Source organism: Petaurus breviceps, unplaced genomic scaffold (genome assembly GCF_028583685.1).
Source record: "Petaurus breviceps papuanus isolate PSGF00001 unplaced genomic scaffold, PetGlider_PUasm1.0 90895, whole genome shotgun sequence".
NCBI lineage: Eukaryota > Metazoa > Chordata > Mammalia > Diprotodontia > Petauridae > Petaurus > Petaurus breviceps.
The window spans coordinates 3,990,119-4,009,176 of NW_027187372.1; the positions used below are offsets into that span (position 1 = coordinate 3,990,119).

At 40.6% G+C, this 19,058-nt stretch overlaps 1 protein-coding gene across 1 annotated transcript in view; it reads right to left on the reverse strand.

Annotated features, from left to right (window-relative positions):
• The window catches only part of COLGALT2 (collagen beta(1-O)galactosyltransferase 2), a 137,869-nt gene that overhangs the window by 25,289 nt on the left and 93,522 nt on the right, over window positions 1-19,058 (reverse strand). The window contains exons 5-6 of the mRNA XM_069074411.1: window positions 13,194-13,398; window positions 9,714-9,833 (exon numbers count right to left, since the gene is read on the reverse strand). Of these exons, the coding sequence (XP_068930512.1) occupies window positions 9,714-9,833; window positions 13,194-13,398 (325 nt within the window). The remainder of the gene's footprint in view (window positions 1-9,713; window positions 9,834-13,193; window positions 13,399-19,058) is intronic.

The window sequence follows — 19,058 nt, forward strand, 5'->3', positions numbered from 1 at the left end:
TATATATATATATATATATATATATATATATATATATATATATATATATGCACTTATGTGTATGTGTATGATATATATATATGTTATATACACATATACATTTACATATATGCAATACATAACACGCTGCTGTTGTTGTTTAGTTAATTAGTAGCACCCGACTCTTTGTGACCCCTTTTGGGATTTTCTTGGCAAAGATACTGGAGTGGTTTATCATTTCCTTCTCTAGTACATTTTACAGATGAGACAAGTGAGGCAAACAGGGTTAAGTAACTTGCCCAGGGTCACACAGCTGAGTATCTAAGGCTGGATTTGAACTTAGGTCCTCTTAACTCCAGGTCCTTTCACTCTATCTACTACACCACCAGCTGCCCAAACATATAACATGCATTATATATTTTATATGCATGTCTACATGCATATCTAGAATAAATAAAGGGTGCAATGGTAGACATTAGCATTAGAGAGGATCAGGAGAGGCTTCAGGTAGAAGATGAAGGTTGAGCTGAGTCTTGAAGGAGGTAAGAGATTTTAAAAGGCAGAGGGAAGAAGGAACGACCAAGTACAAAGGTATCAGACAGACTTCAGAGTATTGTGTGTGAAGAATAGCAAGAAGACCAGTACTTTAGACTATGGAACAAGTGAAGGGGAGGAATGCATTATAAGGCCAGAAGGATAGGTTTGGGCTAGATGGCAAAGGGCTCTAAAAGCCAGAGAGAGGGGTTTGTGTTTGATCCTTTAAGCAATAGGGAGGTAATAACGAAGTTCATTGATTAGGGGAGCAATGTGGTCAGACTACTCCTGGGAAGCTTTGGGGAATAGGGAGATGGAATGGAGTAGAGGTTTCTTTAAGGCAGGGACTCTAATTAGGAGATTGCAGCAATAGTCAAGTCAAGAGGGGATGGGGACCTGATTTATGGCGGTATCCATGTGAGCAGTGAGAAGGGGATGGACGTGAGAGGCATTATAGGGATAGAAACCGCAAGACATAGCTCTTGATCAGATCTATGGAGAGTAAGGAGTGAGAATAAGCCATAGGAGGGAAGTGCTATTATTATGCCCATTTTACAGATGATAAAACGGAGGCACAGAGAGGCTAAGTGCCTTGCCTGGTGTCACACAGCTAAGTGTCTGAGGCACACAATTCAAACTCAGGTCTTCCTGACTCTTGGGCCAGTGCTCTCTATTCGCGACACTGCCTACCTGCTCCACAAATCTGTCACATGTCACAAAAGGTGATCCAGCCTTTGCCTGAAGACATCTTGAGAAAAGGAACCTGATGCTTCAAGGGGGGGCAGCTGAATTCAGTTTTGGATGACCCTAACTGTTATGAACCTTTTCCCTCTCTGCAGTTTCTACCCATTGCCCTGATTTCTTTCCTAAGGGGACAAATAGAACAAGTCTAATCTTGAAAAATAGTATAAAAAATATAGCACATCTTTTCAATACATTTTCCAGAGTGTAGAACCAATGTCTTTGCCAAGAAAACCACAAGTGGGGTCACAGCCAGACAAGACTGAAAACGACTAAACAACAAAAAAACACATTTGCTACACCGAGTGGCCTTGATCCATGCTCTCCTGTAATAAATGATCAGTCCGACTCCTTTTATACTTGTTCATTTTCTAGATGAGCTCTCATAGACCACTCAGCTACTCATGCCCACGATTTGCCTCTCCATTGCCCTCTGGGTCATCTATAATTGTGATTCCTTGTGTTTTATGATTCACAGCTACATAGCATTCCTGGGAGACTATTAGTGCTAAAAAGAAAGGTTTTGGTGTCAGAGGGCAGCTCAGGAGTGTTAAAAGATGATACAATTTTTCAAATCCAATCCACTTTTTGCCTCCTAATCAATTCTGGACCAAGTACATTGTCCATCTGTCCAAGATATATCTCTATCTCTATTTCTCTATCTGCATCTCTCTCTCTGTATGTGTATATAAGTGCACATATATGTGTATGTATACATGTTAACATATATCTCCATATACCTATATACACACCTATACACACCTATACAAACATACATATACATATTGTGTGTGTATGTATGTCAGTCACTGATTAATTCAATTGATTTCCCATCCAACAAGGTGTCATAGCCTTCTAGGCAATAAACCCTTTTCATACATTTGATTTTTTTCTCTGTAGATGGTTAGATTGATTTCTTTTGAATGGCTCTGGATTTCACTGAGGGAGACCTTGACTATTCTGGGCCTTGCTACAGTCAGTGCAGTGTGACTGGCAAACAGGGTGACTTTCTGTTCTTACCCGTTTTTGAGTCATGGACCCTTTGCTTTGGCAGTCTGGTGAAACCTAGGGACCCCTTCTCAGAATAATATTTTTGAATGTATAAAATACATTAGAATACATTATTAATATAGAATATAAGTTATATTCTTCAATATAATTTAAACTAATCATAATAGCTCCTTTTTAATTGCTGGATTTGGAGATGGAAAGACATGAATTCAAATCTAGCCTCAGACACTAGCTGTATGACCCCGAGCAAATCATTTCATTTAACCCCTGTCTGCATCAATTTCATCATCTGTAAAATGATGATAATAATAGCATCTATCTCAGAGAATTGTTATGAGGATCAAATGAGACAGCATATGTATAGCTCTTTGCAAAATTTAAAATGCTATTTAGATGTCAACTATTATTAGAATTACTTTGAATTTATAAAAACACTTGCATTTAAAAAAAACGCAATCTGTGGTATAGGTAGTATAAGTAGGATTATTCTCATCACAGATAAAGAAACAGAGGCTCAGAGAAGTTCTATGATTTCCCTAAGGTCACAATGAGCTGAGTAGATACTGACCATACTGATTAGGGATACCAAAATTATTCTCACACTCTTAAGTGTCAGAGCTGGGATTCAAATCCAGGTCTTCTGTCTCCAAGGCTGGTGCTCCTCCCATGATACCACGCTGCTTCTAAGAGTTGCTTAAAATACTCTCTTGCATTTATTTCCTTTTTGGCCTTAACTCTGCAAGCAAGGGATGCTTAACAAATGTTTACTGGACAGGAATGTGTATTAAATTGGACCATGAAGATACACTGTCAACTGTTCAGATTCACAAGTAAAGGTCCTCGCTTCCCCAGCCACACAAAAACTCATCTCCGCACCTGCTAGTAACAATTGGTGGCTTCTTCCTCTCCTAGGTTTTTCTGCAAATACATACTACTTTGAGGCTGCCCTCTAGTATATTTCCATTTGTTCTGCTCTATTGCTTCTCTCGTTCCTTTTGATTTCCATGGGAAAAAAAACAAACCCAACGTGAAAACCTTCCCGAAAGAATGTTCTGTTTGCTCTAATTCTCTCTTCCCTCCCAGGCAGCTTTCCTTACTTAGACCTAAACAAGGTGGTTGTACTACTCGAGAATGGATTCTCCTCTGCGTCTCGCTTCTAAAAGATGTACAAATGGCCCGTGGAGTTTTAAAAATGGCCTCGGTCAAAAAAGATGCTGCAATTATTTTGTTGCAGGCAAAGACGGCACAGACATTACAGCCTGCTCACTGATTCACCTGTAGGAGCTCCAAGTGGTTGGTTTCTGAAAGTCATAGCTCATTTCAAATTTCGAGGCTATGTGTGTGATGTTTAACATTTTATGGTAAGAAGTAGTCGCATCATAATGATAATGATAAAATCTATAACAGAATAACCTTCAGTGTAAATGGTGCTTGAAGCTTTATAAAGTATTTTATAGGCATTATCTCACTTGATACTCACAATAACTCTGGGAGTTAGGCGATGTTATTATCCACATTTAACAGATAAGGAAACTGAGGCAGACAGAGGTTGAAGTGATTTGCCCAGGGTTACATAGGTAGTAGGGGCAGCTAGGTGATACTATAGAGCATCAGGCCTGGAGTCAGGAAGACTCATCTTTCCAAGTTCAAATCTGGTCTCAGACACTTGCTAGCTGTGTGACCCTGGGCAAGTCACTTAACCCTGTTTGCCTCAGTTTCCTTATCTGTAAAATAAGCCAGAGAAGGAAACAGCAAACCACTCTGGCATCTTTGCTAAGAAAACCTTAAATGACTGAAAAACAACTAAAAAGGAAAAAGGAACATAGCTAGGCTGGGTTCATACTCAGATCTTCTTGGCTCCAGGTTCACTGCTCTATTCATTATGCCACCATGATCTTCCAGATAGGAAAAATGATCTTAGATCAGACCCATGACATACAGGGGCCCCTGAGCCCAGTTTTCCTTCTTGAAATCAATCTCTGAGGTCAGGTTATTAGCTATATTCCAGTTTCTCTTATTGGCTATTTATAGCTCTTCCACTCATACATTTGTCCCAATACTTCCTGGAAAGAGTTATACTTTTTGACTGCACCACCCCTTAGGAGTAATGAGTTCTACCAGCGTATTAACTGCTGCTGAGTGGAGTGTGTCGACGGTACTTGATCCTTCTTAAGGAAGATGTCATAGCACCATGAAAAGAGCATGTCACTTGGAGCCCAAGGATCACTACCTAAGGGGGCAGGTGTGAGTAGAGAAAAGAGGAGGAATGCAAGATATTGTGGAGACAGAACAAGACTTGGAGAGTCACTGGATGAAGGCAGTGAAGGAGAGTGAAGAAGGAAGGACAACATCTTGCAAACTGTGATGACTGGAAGGATGGTGGCACAGTCAACAAAAAGGGATATTAGGAGGAGGGATGACTGGAGGGGAAGAGGTGCAGAGTTCTGCTCTGGACTTTTTGAGATACTTATGCAACGCACAGGTGGAGACACCCATCAGGCAAGTTAGCAATGCAGGGCTGGGACCCAGGAGGAAATAAGGACTCAGTTGTCTATTCTGTACTATGGGCACTTACCATATGCTCCTTTGTTTTGTTGTTTATCTTTGCATAATCCCTATCTCCATAAGTAAATTCTGAGTTTTTTGAGGGTAGGGACTGTGTATTTTATCTCTCTGTATCCTCATTGCCTAGCATCAGGCCTTGTACAAAGTAAGGCACTTAGGTTTGTTGATAATTCCTTGAATTGGTTCTTTAACCACAAGTGATACCGATATGCTTAAATTAATAACAAGGTAAACTATCTAGGGTTTCTAAATGGAGGGCATTTGAAAACTATGCTGTGATCCATATGAATTTTTTCTGCTCTGTTATGATGATGTACAATTCTTTCCAATATTTTTAGATAAATGGTTTTATGAAAATGAACTAACAAATAATAATAATTGATCTACACAGTAAGTGGACCAGAACAAGGGTGAAAACATAGGTTTGGGAAAATCTAACTATAGCCAATATATTATTTTGTTTGACTATACTTATTTGCTACAAAGGAGGGCTCACTGGTGGTGAAGAGTGTAAAAAGGTACAGATTTCACAAACTCTGAGGAGTTTCAGCCCAATTCACACTTACACTGGTGAGTTACTTGCTCTCCCAGAGCAAGGCTACATCTCTCTCTTAAGATTCTAAGGGCACTGGGGCAACCAGGTAGCACAGCGGGTAAGAGCACTGGTTCCAGTGTCGGGATGACCCAGGGATCGAATCCAGGCTCAGACACTTATTACCCACCCAGAAACACCTGGCTGTGTAACCTTGAGCAAGTTAGTTAGCCCTAATTGCTTAGGGGCGGCCAGGTGGCTCAGCGAGTAAGAGGACCAGCTCCAGTGTCGGGATGACCTGTGAAACAAATCTGGGCTCAGATACTTAGCACCACACCCAGAAATAACTGGCTGTGTAACCTTGAGCAAGTTGCTTAACCCCAATTGCTTTAAAAAAAAAAAGATTCTAAGGGCACTCCCGAGAAGGTGCCCTCCTCCCTGATATTTTAAAATGCATGATTAGCAAGAGTGCCATTCACACAAAATCACACTTTTAACATTTCCCCCAATCATGCTTAATTTTTCTATTTTTTAAAAATCAAATGACTAATGACAAAACTATGAACATTGAATGCACTTTGATCTATCAAATGATCATTAAATATCTCCTTTGTGTAAGACACTGTAATCAGCACTGGGGATCCCAAAACCAAAGGGTCTCTGCTCTCAAAGAGCTGACCTTCTACTAGGCAGATATAACATGTACACAAATATATAGTACAAAATGTCCCAAAAGTCTTAGAGCAGTTTTGTTTCAGTAGATTAAATCTGTACTAAGACTTTTGGGACACCTTGTGTAAGGAATATAGAAGGAGGTCACATTTAACAAATGGGGTGAGGAAGAGGCTAGATCAGAGAAGGTGCCAGAGGAAGGACCAACTGGGCCCAGCCTGGAAGGAAGACAAGGATTCTGGGATGTGGAGATGGAGACAGAATTCATTCAAGGAACAAGGGGAAGGGGGCGGGGCATTCTGAATGCACAGACCTGGGAGACAAAGTACTGGCTTCTTCAAGGTACAGCTAGTGGTCCATTTTAACTGGAGCATATAATTTCTGAAGGGTAGTAGGATGAAACAAAGCTGGAAAAAGGCCAGTGGAAGCCAGCTGTGGAGGGCTTAAATGCTGAGCCTGAGGGGTCTGAATAACTGATGTGTCAGTCAGCCCTTTTAAGGCTCTATGATGTGCCCTGAACTGCTCCTTACTCAGTCTCTGAAGATAAATCAGTATCGGGCTCAATTCAATGACATTTCCAAAGTGAATATTATGCATAAACTAGGTGGGGGTATAAGCAAAGCACAGAAATCACAGAACGTCAGGATTAGAAGAGGCCACACTGGGGACGCCCAGGGAGGGGACATTCCCCACCTCCAGAGGCCCCTCACGCACCTGTGCATGGATCTAATTGTTAGAAACTTTCCCCCCCCAAATCAAGCGTCAGTTTGCGTCTTTGCAGCTCGGCCCCATTGCTTTTCCTTCTGCCACCTGTCAGCCCTCCAAACATTCCAGAGGAGACAGCATGTCCCCCTGTTTTCTCTAGTCCCTCCAGCCACCTCTCATATGGCATGAGCTGGAGTTCCTTCCCCACTCAGCTCCGACCTATCTTTCCAAGTGGGTTCCGTGTTATTCCTCCTCACCCACTGCTTTCCAGTCACGGTGCCTACACCCTTCAGCTGGGCTTTAGCCCCCCATGCCTGCCCCCATGCTTTCTTTCCTCACTGCTGCCTACTAGCAACACCAGCTCCCTTTAAGGCTCAGCTCAAGGGCCACCTCATCCCAGAGGCCTGACGCCCAGACCTGCTGAAAATACTTTGTGTTTGCTTAGCGGAACACGTTTGTTGTAAAGAGTTTTAGGGCAGGGAGCCTCATTTTTTTCTTTGAATACTTAGTGTAGCATGCAGGGCACTACTAAATGCTTAGATGTATAAACCTGTATGTGTATGTGTACACAAACATATATACAGATAGGTGCACACATATGTGTATGTATGTACACACCTGTATATAGGTGCATTGTATAGTATATATGTGCATGTATGCACTGTACACACATATATGTATATATACATATACAGGTATACTATATGTGTATATATACCGTGTTTCCCCGATAATAAGACCTATCCCGAAAATAAGCCCTCCCCTTACTGTGTAAGATTCCTCTAAAATAAGCCCTCCCCCAAAAATAAGCCCTATTGAGATTGCTACTGTAGTGAAGGTGATCCCCTGTGCTACACGCTACATTACGGTACCCTCTGTATGCACCATCCCCCCCCCAGTGAAACGCACGCCGCGCTCCGAGCTGCATCCAATCAGAGCTGCAGCAGTGGGCGCGTCATCCTGTTCTTCCCCAGTGATTTGCTTATTGAATAAAGGTACATTTTTTTGTTCACATATACCTGTTTATTAAAATTGCTGTCAATGTTCATTAAAATAAGCCCTCCCCTGAAAATAAGCCCTCTGGTGTTTTTCTGTCCAAAAAAATAATAAGACAGTGTCTTATTATTGGGGAAACACAGTATGTATACACACACACACACACACACACACACACACATATATATATGTTGCTTTTTGGAGGGCAGTTGGGGTTAAGTGACTTGCCCAAGGTCACACGGCTAGTTTTTGTTTTTTGTGTTAAGTGTCTGAGGCCAGATTTGAACTCAGGTCTTCCTGACTCTGGGGCCGGTGCTCTACTCACTGTACCACCTAGCTGCCCCTACATATATATTTTTAACTGAATGGAAAAGCAACACAGTTAATGATGAAAAAGCTGAGCTGCCTAGATGTTCCAGAATTGTCAACCATGTAAAGTATAAATTGCCTTCTACCTGGTACTTCAGCCTAAACACAGGGACATCCATTCTCATGTCTGTAATTTATTAATTAGAGGCAAAGAGAGATTGTCTTAAATCCTTCACTATTTGCAGGAGAGATTTGTAATTTAGGATTCTGTACTTGCTGGCTGTATTTCAGATTGACATGATTCACAGACAGATGGTTCCCAAACCTATTTGGCCTACTGTCCCCTTTGTTAAAAAAAATTACTCAGTGCCCCCCTCCCCCTGAAATCTACTTTCTTTAGCCCTTTAGGGGGGGAAATTTGCATCATTTCAAAAGAAATAACCACCACCACCACCCCCTGTTCCAGTGCCCCCAAGGAGTGGTATTTCTCACTTTGGGAACCTATCCAAAATCTTGTGGAATTTCAGAGATAACTCATTTGGAGGACTTTCTCCAGTACCTACCCAGAAAACAAAGGCATTTTCACTTACAAATGACTATTCAGATTTATGCTGGGACCAAGGAAAATGTAAGTATTTTGAGGGTCCATTAAAATAAAGAAAAAGGAAAAAAAAAAAAAAACAGTCTCAGGCCAAGATGAGTAAGAACTCCACAAACAAATATCAGGGCAGCTAGATGGTACGGTGGATAGAGTCAGGCCTGGAGCTAGGAAAACTCATCTTTCTGGGTTCAAATATGGCTTCAGAAACTAGCTGTGTGACCCTGGACAAGTCACTTAACCCTATTTGTCTCAGTTTCCTCATTTGTAAAATCAGCTGGAGAACGAAATGGCAAACCACTCCTGTATCTCTGCTAAGGAAACCCCACATGGGATCACAGAGAGTTGGACATGACTGAAATAGCTGAACAAAAACGACACCAACAAAAGAAATGTCAGGGGACAAGTAGAGAGACGGTTCAGTCAGCGGCCAGTCCTGGGTGATTGAGACCTATGAGCAATAGAAAAAGTACCAGGCCTGTAGTCAGAGGAGAAGCATTTTGTCCTTGTTTGACCACAATGAAGTCACTTAGCTCATCTGGGCCCTGGTTTTCTAATCTGTAAAATGAGGACATTAGTCTACATGACCTAAAGTCCATTCTAGTTCTAAATCTGTGATTCTACTTCTTGGTTTCAGAAACAAAAACAAACCCATCGAATTAAATTAATTTGTCTGTTCATTGCTGTAGCTAAGACAGACCAGTGCTTGCTGCTAGTGTCCAATGAAGGAAGGATCCTAGATTTGGAAGGGCTCACATTTAGCTGGGAGGGACCTCAGAATCACCTGGCCTAACCGCCTCATTTTGTGGATGAGGAAACAGAGGCTCAGAGGTGAAGTGACGTGTCCAAGGTTGCGCAGGTGAAGGGGCCACCTTCAATGCACATCTCCAAGCCCAGAGCGAGCCCGCTTCCCACAGCAATCTTACCTGTGGATGTGGAGCCGGGACTTTTCGTCAGGGAACAGAGGGAGGAGAGGCTGAAGTGATTACCTTTTCCTGGCCGTTAAAATGGACAGCCAGCTGCCTGCAAAGCTGGACCCTGCCCTATGGGTGGCCTCCTTGTCTTACTTACTCATTGCCTCTATCTGCACGTGAATGAGGTTCTCTAGGTCTTCCTGCAGCGTCTGGTGTGGCTTCAGTGGGACGGGAAGGTAGCCGTAGTGTTCCCTGTTACAGAGATACATCTGAATACCTGATGATCAAAGAAAAAGAAACGCTGATCAGAAAACACACTTTCTGGGAGGGGTTCTGCACAGGCATCTGGAGGAGGTTCAAGTTCAATGAGGGAACAAGAAGGTGACTGGTCAGCAAGGGCGGTTTGTCCTTAAAACTTAGCAAACTAAACAAAATAAAAATTCAAATCAGTGTTACATGTAATTGCAAAACCTAGAAAGCTGCCTAAAAAAGTCCAACAATAGGGGAAGGCTTAAGTAAATTATGTTATATTAATGTAATGGAATATCATAATGTCATTAATACCAACAAGTATAAAGAATGTAAAGAAATTTACAAAGACCTGTAGTAGGAAATAACACAACCTTGGGGGAAAAATTCAGGATAAAAATAGAATACAGGATAGCGATGGCCATGCAACAGGAAAAGTGAGAGACAATGAATATCCAAAGGATTTTGATGGGTACTAGTAGGAAGCAGCTGAAAAGCTGTTATGATGCTTTATTAATTCAAATTCATTTAAATGCCTAAGAAAGTTCAGAGATGCTTGTACTGCTATTCAAGATTATGTTCTAAATAACATGTTTAATTTTTAAAAGCTCACCATACTTTGAGAGCAAAATACCAGGTAGTTGTGTGCACCATTTCTAGTCTTTGGGGACATCAGACTTTCCCTTTATTTAAAATGACACCCACCATTTGGAAGCTCACAGATATCAGACCATTCCTTCCTTGTCTAGCTCAGAGGAAATTGGACATTTTTTCTCTAAATGAAAAAAAATCCTCTGCTGGCCTAGAGTACAATGAAAAATAAAGGTAAGGAAAGAATCAAAAGGAAGGAAGGGATTATGGTTCCCAAGGGCAGAAATGAACACTAAACCAATTGAAAGGGAATAAGGAAAAAATTAGGGATGAAATCCTTATTTGATATGAAAGCAGACAGAAAAGACCCATAAGGCTAGTGAGGTTATGAAAGATAAATGTAGGCATTGCCAAGAGAGGAAAAGGGAGCAATTGAGTTCTATCATTAAATGGAAAGGATAAAAGGAATTTTAAAATGCTCTGACTTTCCTGGGTCATATTTTCGTCTCTTGACAACGATGAATTTGGAGCCAACCTAATGTAGATGTAAACACTTTATGTCAGGTTCAGAGGGTAGGAAGAGAAAGCCTCTCTTTTTAGTCCGTCTGACACCCAGCAAGATGTCAGTATTAACAAACACACCACACAACTCTCTGTATTCGGCAAGTTCCTTCCCCTGCCCATCTCATGAAGTAAGCCCTGGGGCCATCCACAGGAGAGCATTCAGCTTTGAATACAGGATGGAAGCGTGAATTACTAACAGTTCCAAGCCTTGCCAGGTCCCATTTTAATGAAAAAAAAAAAAAGTTTCGCTAAAATGACTTGTCAGGTAAGTGTGAGTCCGCGTGGCCAAACCTATGATTTTTTAATTACTATAATACAAGAATTATCTATCTAGTGACGCTTTTATTTGACCTGGATGAAATTCCCTGCAGTCAGCTGCACTGTCTGCCAAATCTCATGAAGCATTAACAGATAGGAGGGAGGGCGGAGGGGAGAAAAAAGACCTTTATTCACCTCCCTTAATGGTTCTGGACCCTGTTTAAATGAACTAATCTGACCTGGCCCACAAATCACTGTCAGCTTCCCTTTCTTGCTGAGAAAGTTTCCAACTCTCTGACTCTGGGTTTTGCAGGGACAGATGCTTCCAGGGGATTCAGAAGGGATTTTGATTCTTCAAAACCCTCATGACATGAAGAAGGGGATGGAGACATAATTAAGTTGTTACCCTGCCCCGATGGCTAAATCATTTTAACCATTTGACCTCCCTTCGTTTTATTTTCCACATCTGGGAATATAGTATGAGAAGATAACAGCTATGAAGCACTCTGAAACACTGAGTCATTAGAATGTAAGCTCCTTGAAGGCAGGGACAATCTTCTGCCTCTTTTTTGTATCCCCAGCTCTTAGCACAATGCCTGGCACATAGGAGGTGCTCAATAAATGTTTATGGATTAACCAATTGATTATATGATGCTTTAATTTTTTTTTAATTTTGCTAAAAGGGCAATTGATACCATGTCTTAATGGGCATCTCTCTTCTAGTTAGCTTAACTCCTTTGCATCTTCTTATGTAAGGGGATTGATCAGAATAGTCACTGATCAAATTGAGTCCTGCAATCAATGATGAGATTACAGGCAGTGAGCAATTCTGTGTTATTTCCCCATAGAATGTGAGCATTCTCACTGGCCTTGTATTGATTTGGCTTCAGAAAAACCCAGTTGGTTGTGTTCTATTGACTGCTGATCAAAAAAGAGCCAACCTCGTCCCCTGTGGTCTATAAAAGTCAGCTGGTCGTGCTTTCTTCTCTCTCTCAGACTGGAGATTAGCGAAGGGGACCTTCAACTAGAGGTTTGGGAGCTGGGAGGAAGACAGTAGTGGTTTCTTTTTCTCAACTCCACACTGGGAGCAATAAATAACAGAAACATATGGCAGTGGTAGACATACTGCTGGATGGTGCAGTGGATAGAGTCCTGGACCAGGTAGCACAAAAACCTGAGTTCAAATCCAGCCTCAGACACTTACTAGCTGTGTGACCTTGGGCATCACCTCTGTGCCTCAATTTCTCTTTATCAGTGGGGATAATGACAGCACCTACCTCACAGGGTTGTCGTAAGGTAAAATGGCAGCATGACTGTAAAGCACCTTACAAACTTTAAAACTGGTATCTAAAGGCTGGGATGTTACTGGGATGATGATGCAGGCTTTTATGTGATCTGAGAGAGGAGTTCAAGGGCATGATTTCCAAATCCTAATCTTCTGTGTAGAGGAGGGAGATTTTAAATTTCCAAAGTAGTGTGAGCCTCAAATAGAAAGGAGATTTTCTTTGGGTGTTACCTCATGAATAATTCCAAGTTCAGGAATGACTGAGTTTGAAAATCTGGGCACTAGACTTTCTAGAAATACAACATTTCCTGATTCAGAGTGTTCTTTAGTGAAATAAGGGAATAGTTTACATTGTTCCCGAAGAGCATACTATTTGGAGAGCAAAGCCTTTGAGTTCTCTAGATGCTGTGGTTGATGAGGGGTTTGCTTATTCAGCAGGCTGCAGATTGACTTGGTTTTAAAATGTAATATAATCTATGTTTTACTGCATTTTTATTTATTTTGTTAAATATTTCCCATTACATTTTAATATCGTGTTGCCTCATTTGACACCTCTTCTCTACTCTTATTAGGTGCTTTTTAAAATATCTTGAATTCTATTAAAACAAATTGATTTTGCATTCCTCTCAAAGAGGCAAGTGCATGCGCACACACACACACACACACACACACACACACACCCCTCCATACCTGCTTGCCTACTGGAGAAGGCAAAGACAATGATATCATCAAAAGTCCAGGAATAATCCTGGTGTGGGGGAAAAAACATCAGCTTGTGTGAGGCCTCTTTCCTGAGGTCAATGAGGAATGTGGAGTGGACCATCGGAACAGGAAAACAGCCTCTTCTCTTCCATTCCCTGATCTGGAGGTAGTCTGGGGTCCGTTTATAGTAGCCCTGTAAAACAACAAATTGATGGGTCGAATTTTTGGATAGATAGATCAAATTTTTCCATAGTTATTCCCTAGTCCAATGGTGCAGTGAACTGAGTGGTAGTCGAGAAGATCTGGGTTCCAATCCTACCTCAGAGAGGAGCTCTATAACTTAGCAAAAGTCAACTAGCCTCTCGATCTCATTTCTTCATCCATAAAAATGGAGAAAATACCTGGAAATATTTAACTCACATGGTGATCACAGGGAAGGGGAAGTGGAACATACATTTATTAAGTGCCTAGAATGTGTCTGGCACTGTGCTTTACAAAAATCCCTATTTTAGCCTCACATTAATACCGGAAGGTTGGTGCTATTACTATTTCCATTTTACACATGAGGAAACAGACAGAAAGAAGTTAAGTGACTTGTCCAAAGTCAAACAGCTAGTAAGTGTCTGAGGCAGGATTTGAACTCAGGTGGGTCTAACTCCAGACCCCCAGGCCCTCTTCATGACATCCTTAGCTGCCAAGGGAGAAAATTAATACAAAGTGCTTTGCAAGTATTAGAGAACTTTATAAAACTCAATTATTATTTTCCATCTCATATAAGTTATATAAGATGGCACATTTGCACTTTTTAGCATGACCTGTTTCAGGTCGGTCATTTTCACTGCTTCTTGGGTTCACTCAAAGACTGGTAGGGAGAGTACAAAAAGTGCTATCTACATGAGGCAGCTGAATGGATGACAATGTGGGATGTGGAATCAGGATAATCCGCTTTCACATCTGGCCTCAGACACTAAATGCTGGATTTAGAGAAAAAAGACCTGGGTTTGAACCCTGACTTTGCTGCTTACCACTTGAGTAGTAAGTAGGCAAGTAGTTTAACTTCTCTGGCCTCCACTTTCATCATCTGTAAAATAACTATGGAAAAATCTAACCTATCTATCAAATCTCCAGGGTTTTTCTCACCTCTGAATCTATGAAGAGCCAGAATTTGAACCCAAGTCCTCTGACTCCTAATTTACTGTGCCACTCTTCTTTCTCTCCAAATTACCTGTATCATAATGAGATTTCAGACCACAAACAGGAATGACAAGCTTAAGCATGGTCTCCTCGTTTAATAAATGCTTTATAGCAGTGGGATCAAACACAAATAGAAAATCCTGTGGGCCATGTTGACTTAGAAAATAACATATTAACACAATTGTATTTTTATTTATTTTGTCAAACATTTCCCAGTGGTTTTAATTTGGTTGGGGCAGTACTTGGGGGCTTTGCCGCCAGCAAATGTGACTCCTCTGCTTTATGCAACAGGACTGTGATAAGAGGGGACATGTTATATAAGCTCCGAAAGGTGATGGTAAAGTAAGAGTTGGCATCGTTCGTTAATTTTTAAACAAACATTAGAATTTAAACATTCAGTGAAATATGTTCATTTAATGCTTTCACCCTGGGAGGTCAAATCCACTCAAGGCTAATACTGTTCCTTGGAGCATTTTGGAAGCTTTGGGGCCGTACAGGACAGATTACTGGTCTTATTGCTTTATAGTCACAACTCCTTTTTTTTTCTTTGAATATAAAACAGTATTACCGAGATGGATAACTCATCTTATTCAAAATACAATTCCAGGTGCAGCTAGGTGGCACAGTGAATAGAGCACCAGCCCTGGAGTCAGGAGGACCTGAGCTCAAATCTGGCCTCAGACACAACACAAAAACAAGCCGTGTGACCTTGGGCAAGTCACTTAACCCCAACTGCCCTCCAAAAAAAGCAAAAAACAATCAAACAAAAAACCAAAATACAATTCCAAATGACCCATGGCATTTTCCCAAGGTCAAATATTTGCCAGCAATATTAATAGGAAAAGCTCTAGGCTTTGAGTCAGAAGAGATGTGGGTTCAAACCTCACTGCTGACACTTTATTAGCTGTGTGACCATGAGCAAATCACTCAAGGCTTCCCCTAAGCCTCAGTTTCCTCATATGAAAAATGAGGGTACAGTACCTACAATGCCTATCTCCCTAAGGTTGTTACAAGAATGAAATGAGACAATAGTAGTAACTGGTACTTATTTAGCAATTTGAAGTTTACAAAGAACTTTACATGTTTGCTAACTTGATCCTTACATTACACATTTACTCAACTGAACCTTACCACAATCCCATGACATTGCTATTTTTCAGTCACTCAATTGTCTGACTCTTTGTGACCCTGCATGGAGTTTTCTTGGCAAAGATACTGCAGTGGCTGGCCATTTCCTTCTCCAGTAGATTAACTCAGGTCATCCTGACTCTAAGCCCAGTGCTTCATCTACTGAGCCATCTGGACATATACACACTCTTATTATCCCCATTTCACAAACAAGAAAACTGAGGTTAAATGGCAAAATGACTTGTCCAGGACCCACACAATTAATAAATAACAGAGACAGGATTTGAACTCAGCACTCTACATACTACACCATCTAGTTGTTTCACTTGTAACTTTGTAGCACTTTGCAAACCCTGACACGCTATTGAGATGCCAGTTATTATTAATGAAAAGAATGTGATGGAGGTTCCCTGAAGACTGTCCTCCAAAGGGGTACCAAGAATGATGGGATCAGTGATAACAGCGTTTTTGCAATAAGCTTCAGTCTCACAATGTGACTGCTTTGAAAGGTTCAGCATTCATCTCTATGTGGAAATTCTGGTGCATACATTTCTTCACTGTCACACGAAATATCTGATGACAAGCTCTTGGAAGAGAGAGACCATATCATGTATTTCTCATGGATCCCTGCTGGGGTCTGGCACAGCAGACAGTGGCTAAATAAGTTCTTTTAGCTGTAGGCATCTCATAATCCTCAGATATGAACTTGTGTTCAAATTTGTATTACATTTACCTGCATAGCTGTCTTTTACCCCCTTGGTATAGTGCAAACTCCATGAGGGCAGGGCTGGGTTTTTTAAATTAGATTTTTGCATCTCTTCTCCCTATTTAACACAAAGACTTGTACATAGTAGATGGTTGTGGTAGTGATTATTGAACGAATAAATGGATGAAGGCACGAATAACTGTGTAAGCACTATGCTTTATACAAGCTTTTCATCTTAGGGTCTCTTAGACCTCTGCAAAATTTAATCCAATTGCTCAGTGGTTCTTTAACATTTCCAGTGCTAAGTACTGGCTAAATTGAGTAGATTGAGTCAGCAAATGCATACATACATATATACACACATACAGCAATACTTCCACACACATATAGATATATACACAATACATATGTAAATATAGATTTTAGTATACATCCATATACACACAATACATATATCAATGTAGATTTTAGTATACATCCATATACACACAATACATATATAAATATAGATTTTAGTATACATCCACAGCTAGGTGGAACAGTGGATAGAGTACTGGGCCTAGAGTCAGGAAGATCTGAGTTCAAGTGTCCTGAGACACTTACTAGCTGTGTGACCCTGTCAAGTCATTTAACAACCAACTGTAGGTGGCATAGTGACTGGAGAGAGGGGAGTCTCTTCTTCCTGAGTTCAAATGCAGCCTCAGATACTTACTAGCTGTGTGACCCTGGGCAAGTCACGTAATCCTGCTGACTTCAGTTTCCTCATCTGAAAAATGACAAACCACTTTGGTATCTTTGCCAAGCAAACCCCAAGTGAGGTCATGAAGAGTTAGACATGACTGAACAGAACAGCATATATGTGTGTGTATGTGTATATGTGTGGATATGTATGTATATGCATGCACATATGTGTATGTGTGCGTATATAATGTAATCAGATACAGTTACTGACAAATACAAAACTCTGGGTTACTGAGAAATGGAGAACTGAGTACATTTACAGTAAAACTATGCCTCCTGTAGACAAGAGGAGGGCCGATGAAACATTTCTCTGCTTGCTCCCTCTCCTGTTTTCCACATAAATAAGGCACTGTTAGCGAGTGTTCCCATTAGTCAGCCAAAGGCCTCTGGGATCATTTTTGGATGAGCCAAGGCCTGGTTGGGAGAGCTCTGGCCATGTGAGTCTCTCCACGATGACACACTTAGCCATTAGACCATTTCCTTCCAGTAAGCCCAGGACTAGGAGTAGCATAAAGCCAAAGAGTCACCAAAAAACAAAAAACAAAAGGTGTTTTATGTTTACTTACATTATATTAGTTAATTGGGGTGTGACACGCTCTCCTTTAATGAATAAAGCAAAAACAAAAAATAGAAGAAAAATTAGAAGCTGGTATGTGCCACTCTTGGAGCATGGGCTTATAGAGCCACAGTCAAAACAAAATTCTTTTTCAATATTCTTAGTGTTATTTTTGCCACCTTTCCTGTTTTAGGGAGGTTGATTTTTTTCTTTTTAGTTGAGAGCTTTTGAAATTTTTTCCAGGTTAAAATAACAGAGCTTATTTTTCCAGGGAGCTAAAAGATTTTTTTAATTTGTTTTTAAATAAATATTAACTAGCTGGTAATTACTACAACCCTACTAAGATGTGTAGATGATAATTTGGAGATGGAAACATTACTTCAGAAGTGGGAAAAATCAGGCACAAAAAAGTTAATTCCTTTTCTCTGCTCAAAATTCAAGTCACTAGTAAGACATGGATTAAGAATTCAGCCCTTTAGTTATTAGAATAAATTACATTCTGGAAAGCCATTTGTTAACTTTTTAAAAAATGATTCTTTTTGGCCCTTGGGTCATCTTAGCCCACAAACATACCACAAAGTCAGTTTAATTTTTCTTCCTAATGCATGAATAAAATGCTAAAACTCCAGCTATCAGTGTGCATTAAACTGTGGGAATTCCAGGCTTAGGGTATTCAAGTTGGGCAAGTACAGAAGGAAGATGGCAATGTGAAATGTTGCATGAGATACTGGGAAGACTGCTAGATCTAAAATGAGAAAACCTGGCTTCAAATCCCAGCCCGGATGCTTACTGTCTGTATGATATTGGAAAAATCACTTGACCTCAGTTTCTCATCTATACAGTGACAGTGTTGAACTAGGTGCCTTCTGAAGTCTTCCAGACTAAATATAATAATAGTTCACATTTCTATGGCCCTTACTATGTGCCAAGGGCTGTATTAAGCATTTTATAATTATTCTTTCATTGGATCCTCGCAACAACCCTGGGAGCTAGCTATTATCATTCCTATTATATCGATGGAGAAACTGAGGCAAATAGATGCCAAGTGACTTGCCTAGGGTCACAGAACCAGAAGCCATATTTGAACTGAGGTTCTCCTTTTTGGGTCCAGTGCCCTATCCACTGTGTCACCTAGCTGTGCTTAATAACTAGCATTTATATAGTGCCTAGAGGGTGCCATGAACTGTGTTAAATGCTTTACAAATATTTTCTCAAATTTATCCTCACAAACCTGGGAGGTATGTGCTATTATTATCCTTATTTTACAGTCAAGGGCCCAACTTAACTAGCTAGTTAAATGTCTAAAGCTGGATTTGAACTCAGGTCTTCCTAACTCAGACCCAGCCCTCTATCCACCAAGGCACTTAGAATCTATAGGTTTATAATATTTTGCATCCCTACCCCTTTTCCTAATCAATGGAAAAAACAATTGGAATTTTACAAAAGCAAATCCTACTATATTCTCCTTTAGCGCTCCTTTGTACTTCACAACATATGCTAATCTCTTTAAAACTCATCATTCCTAAAT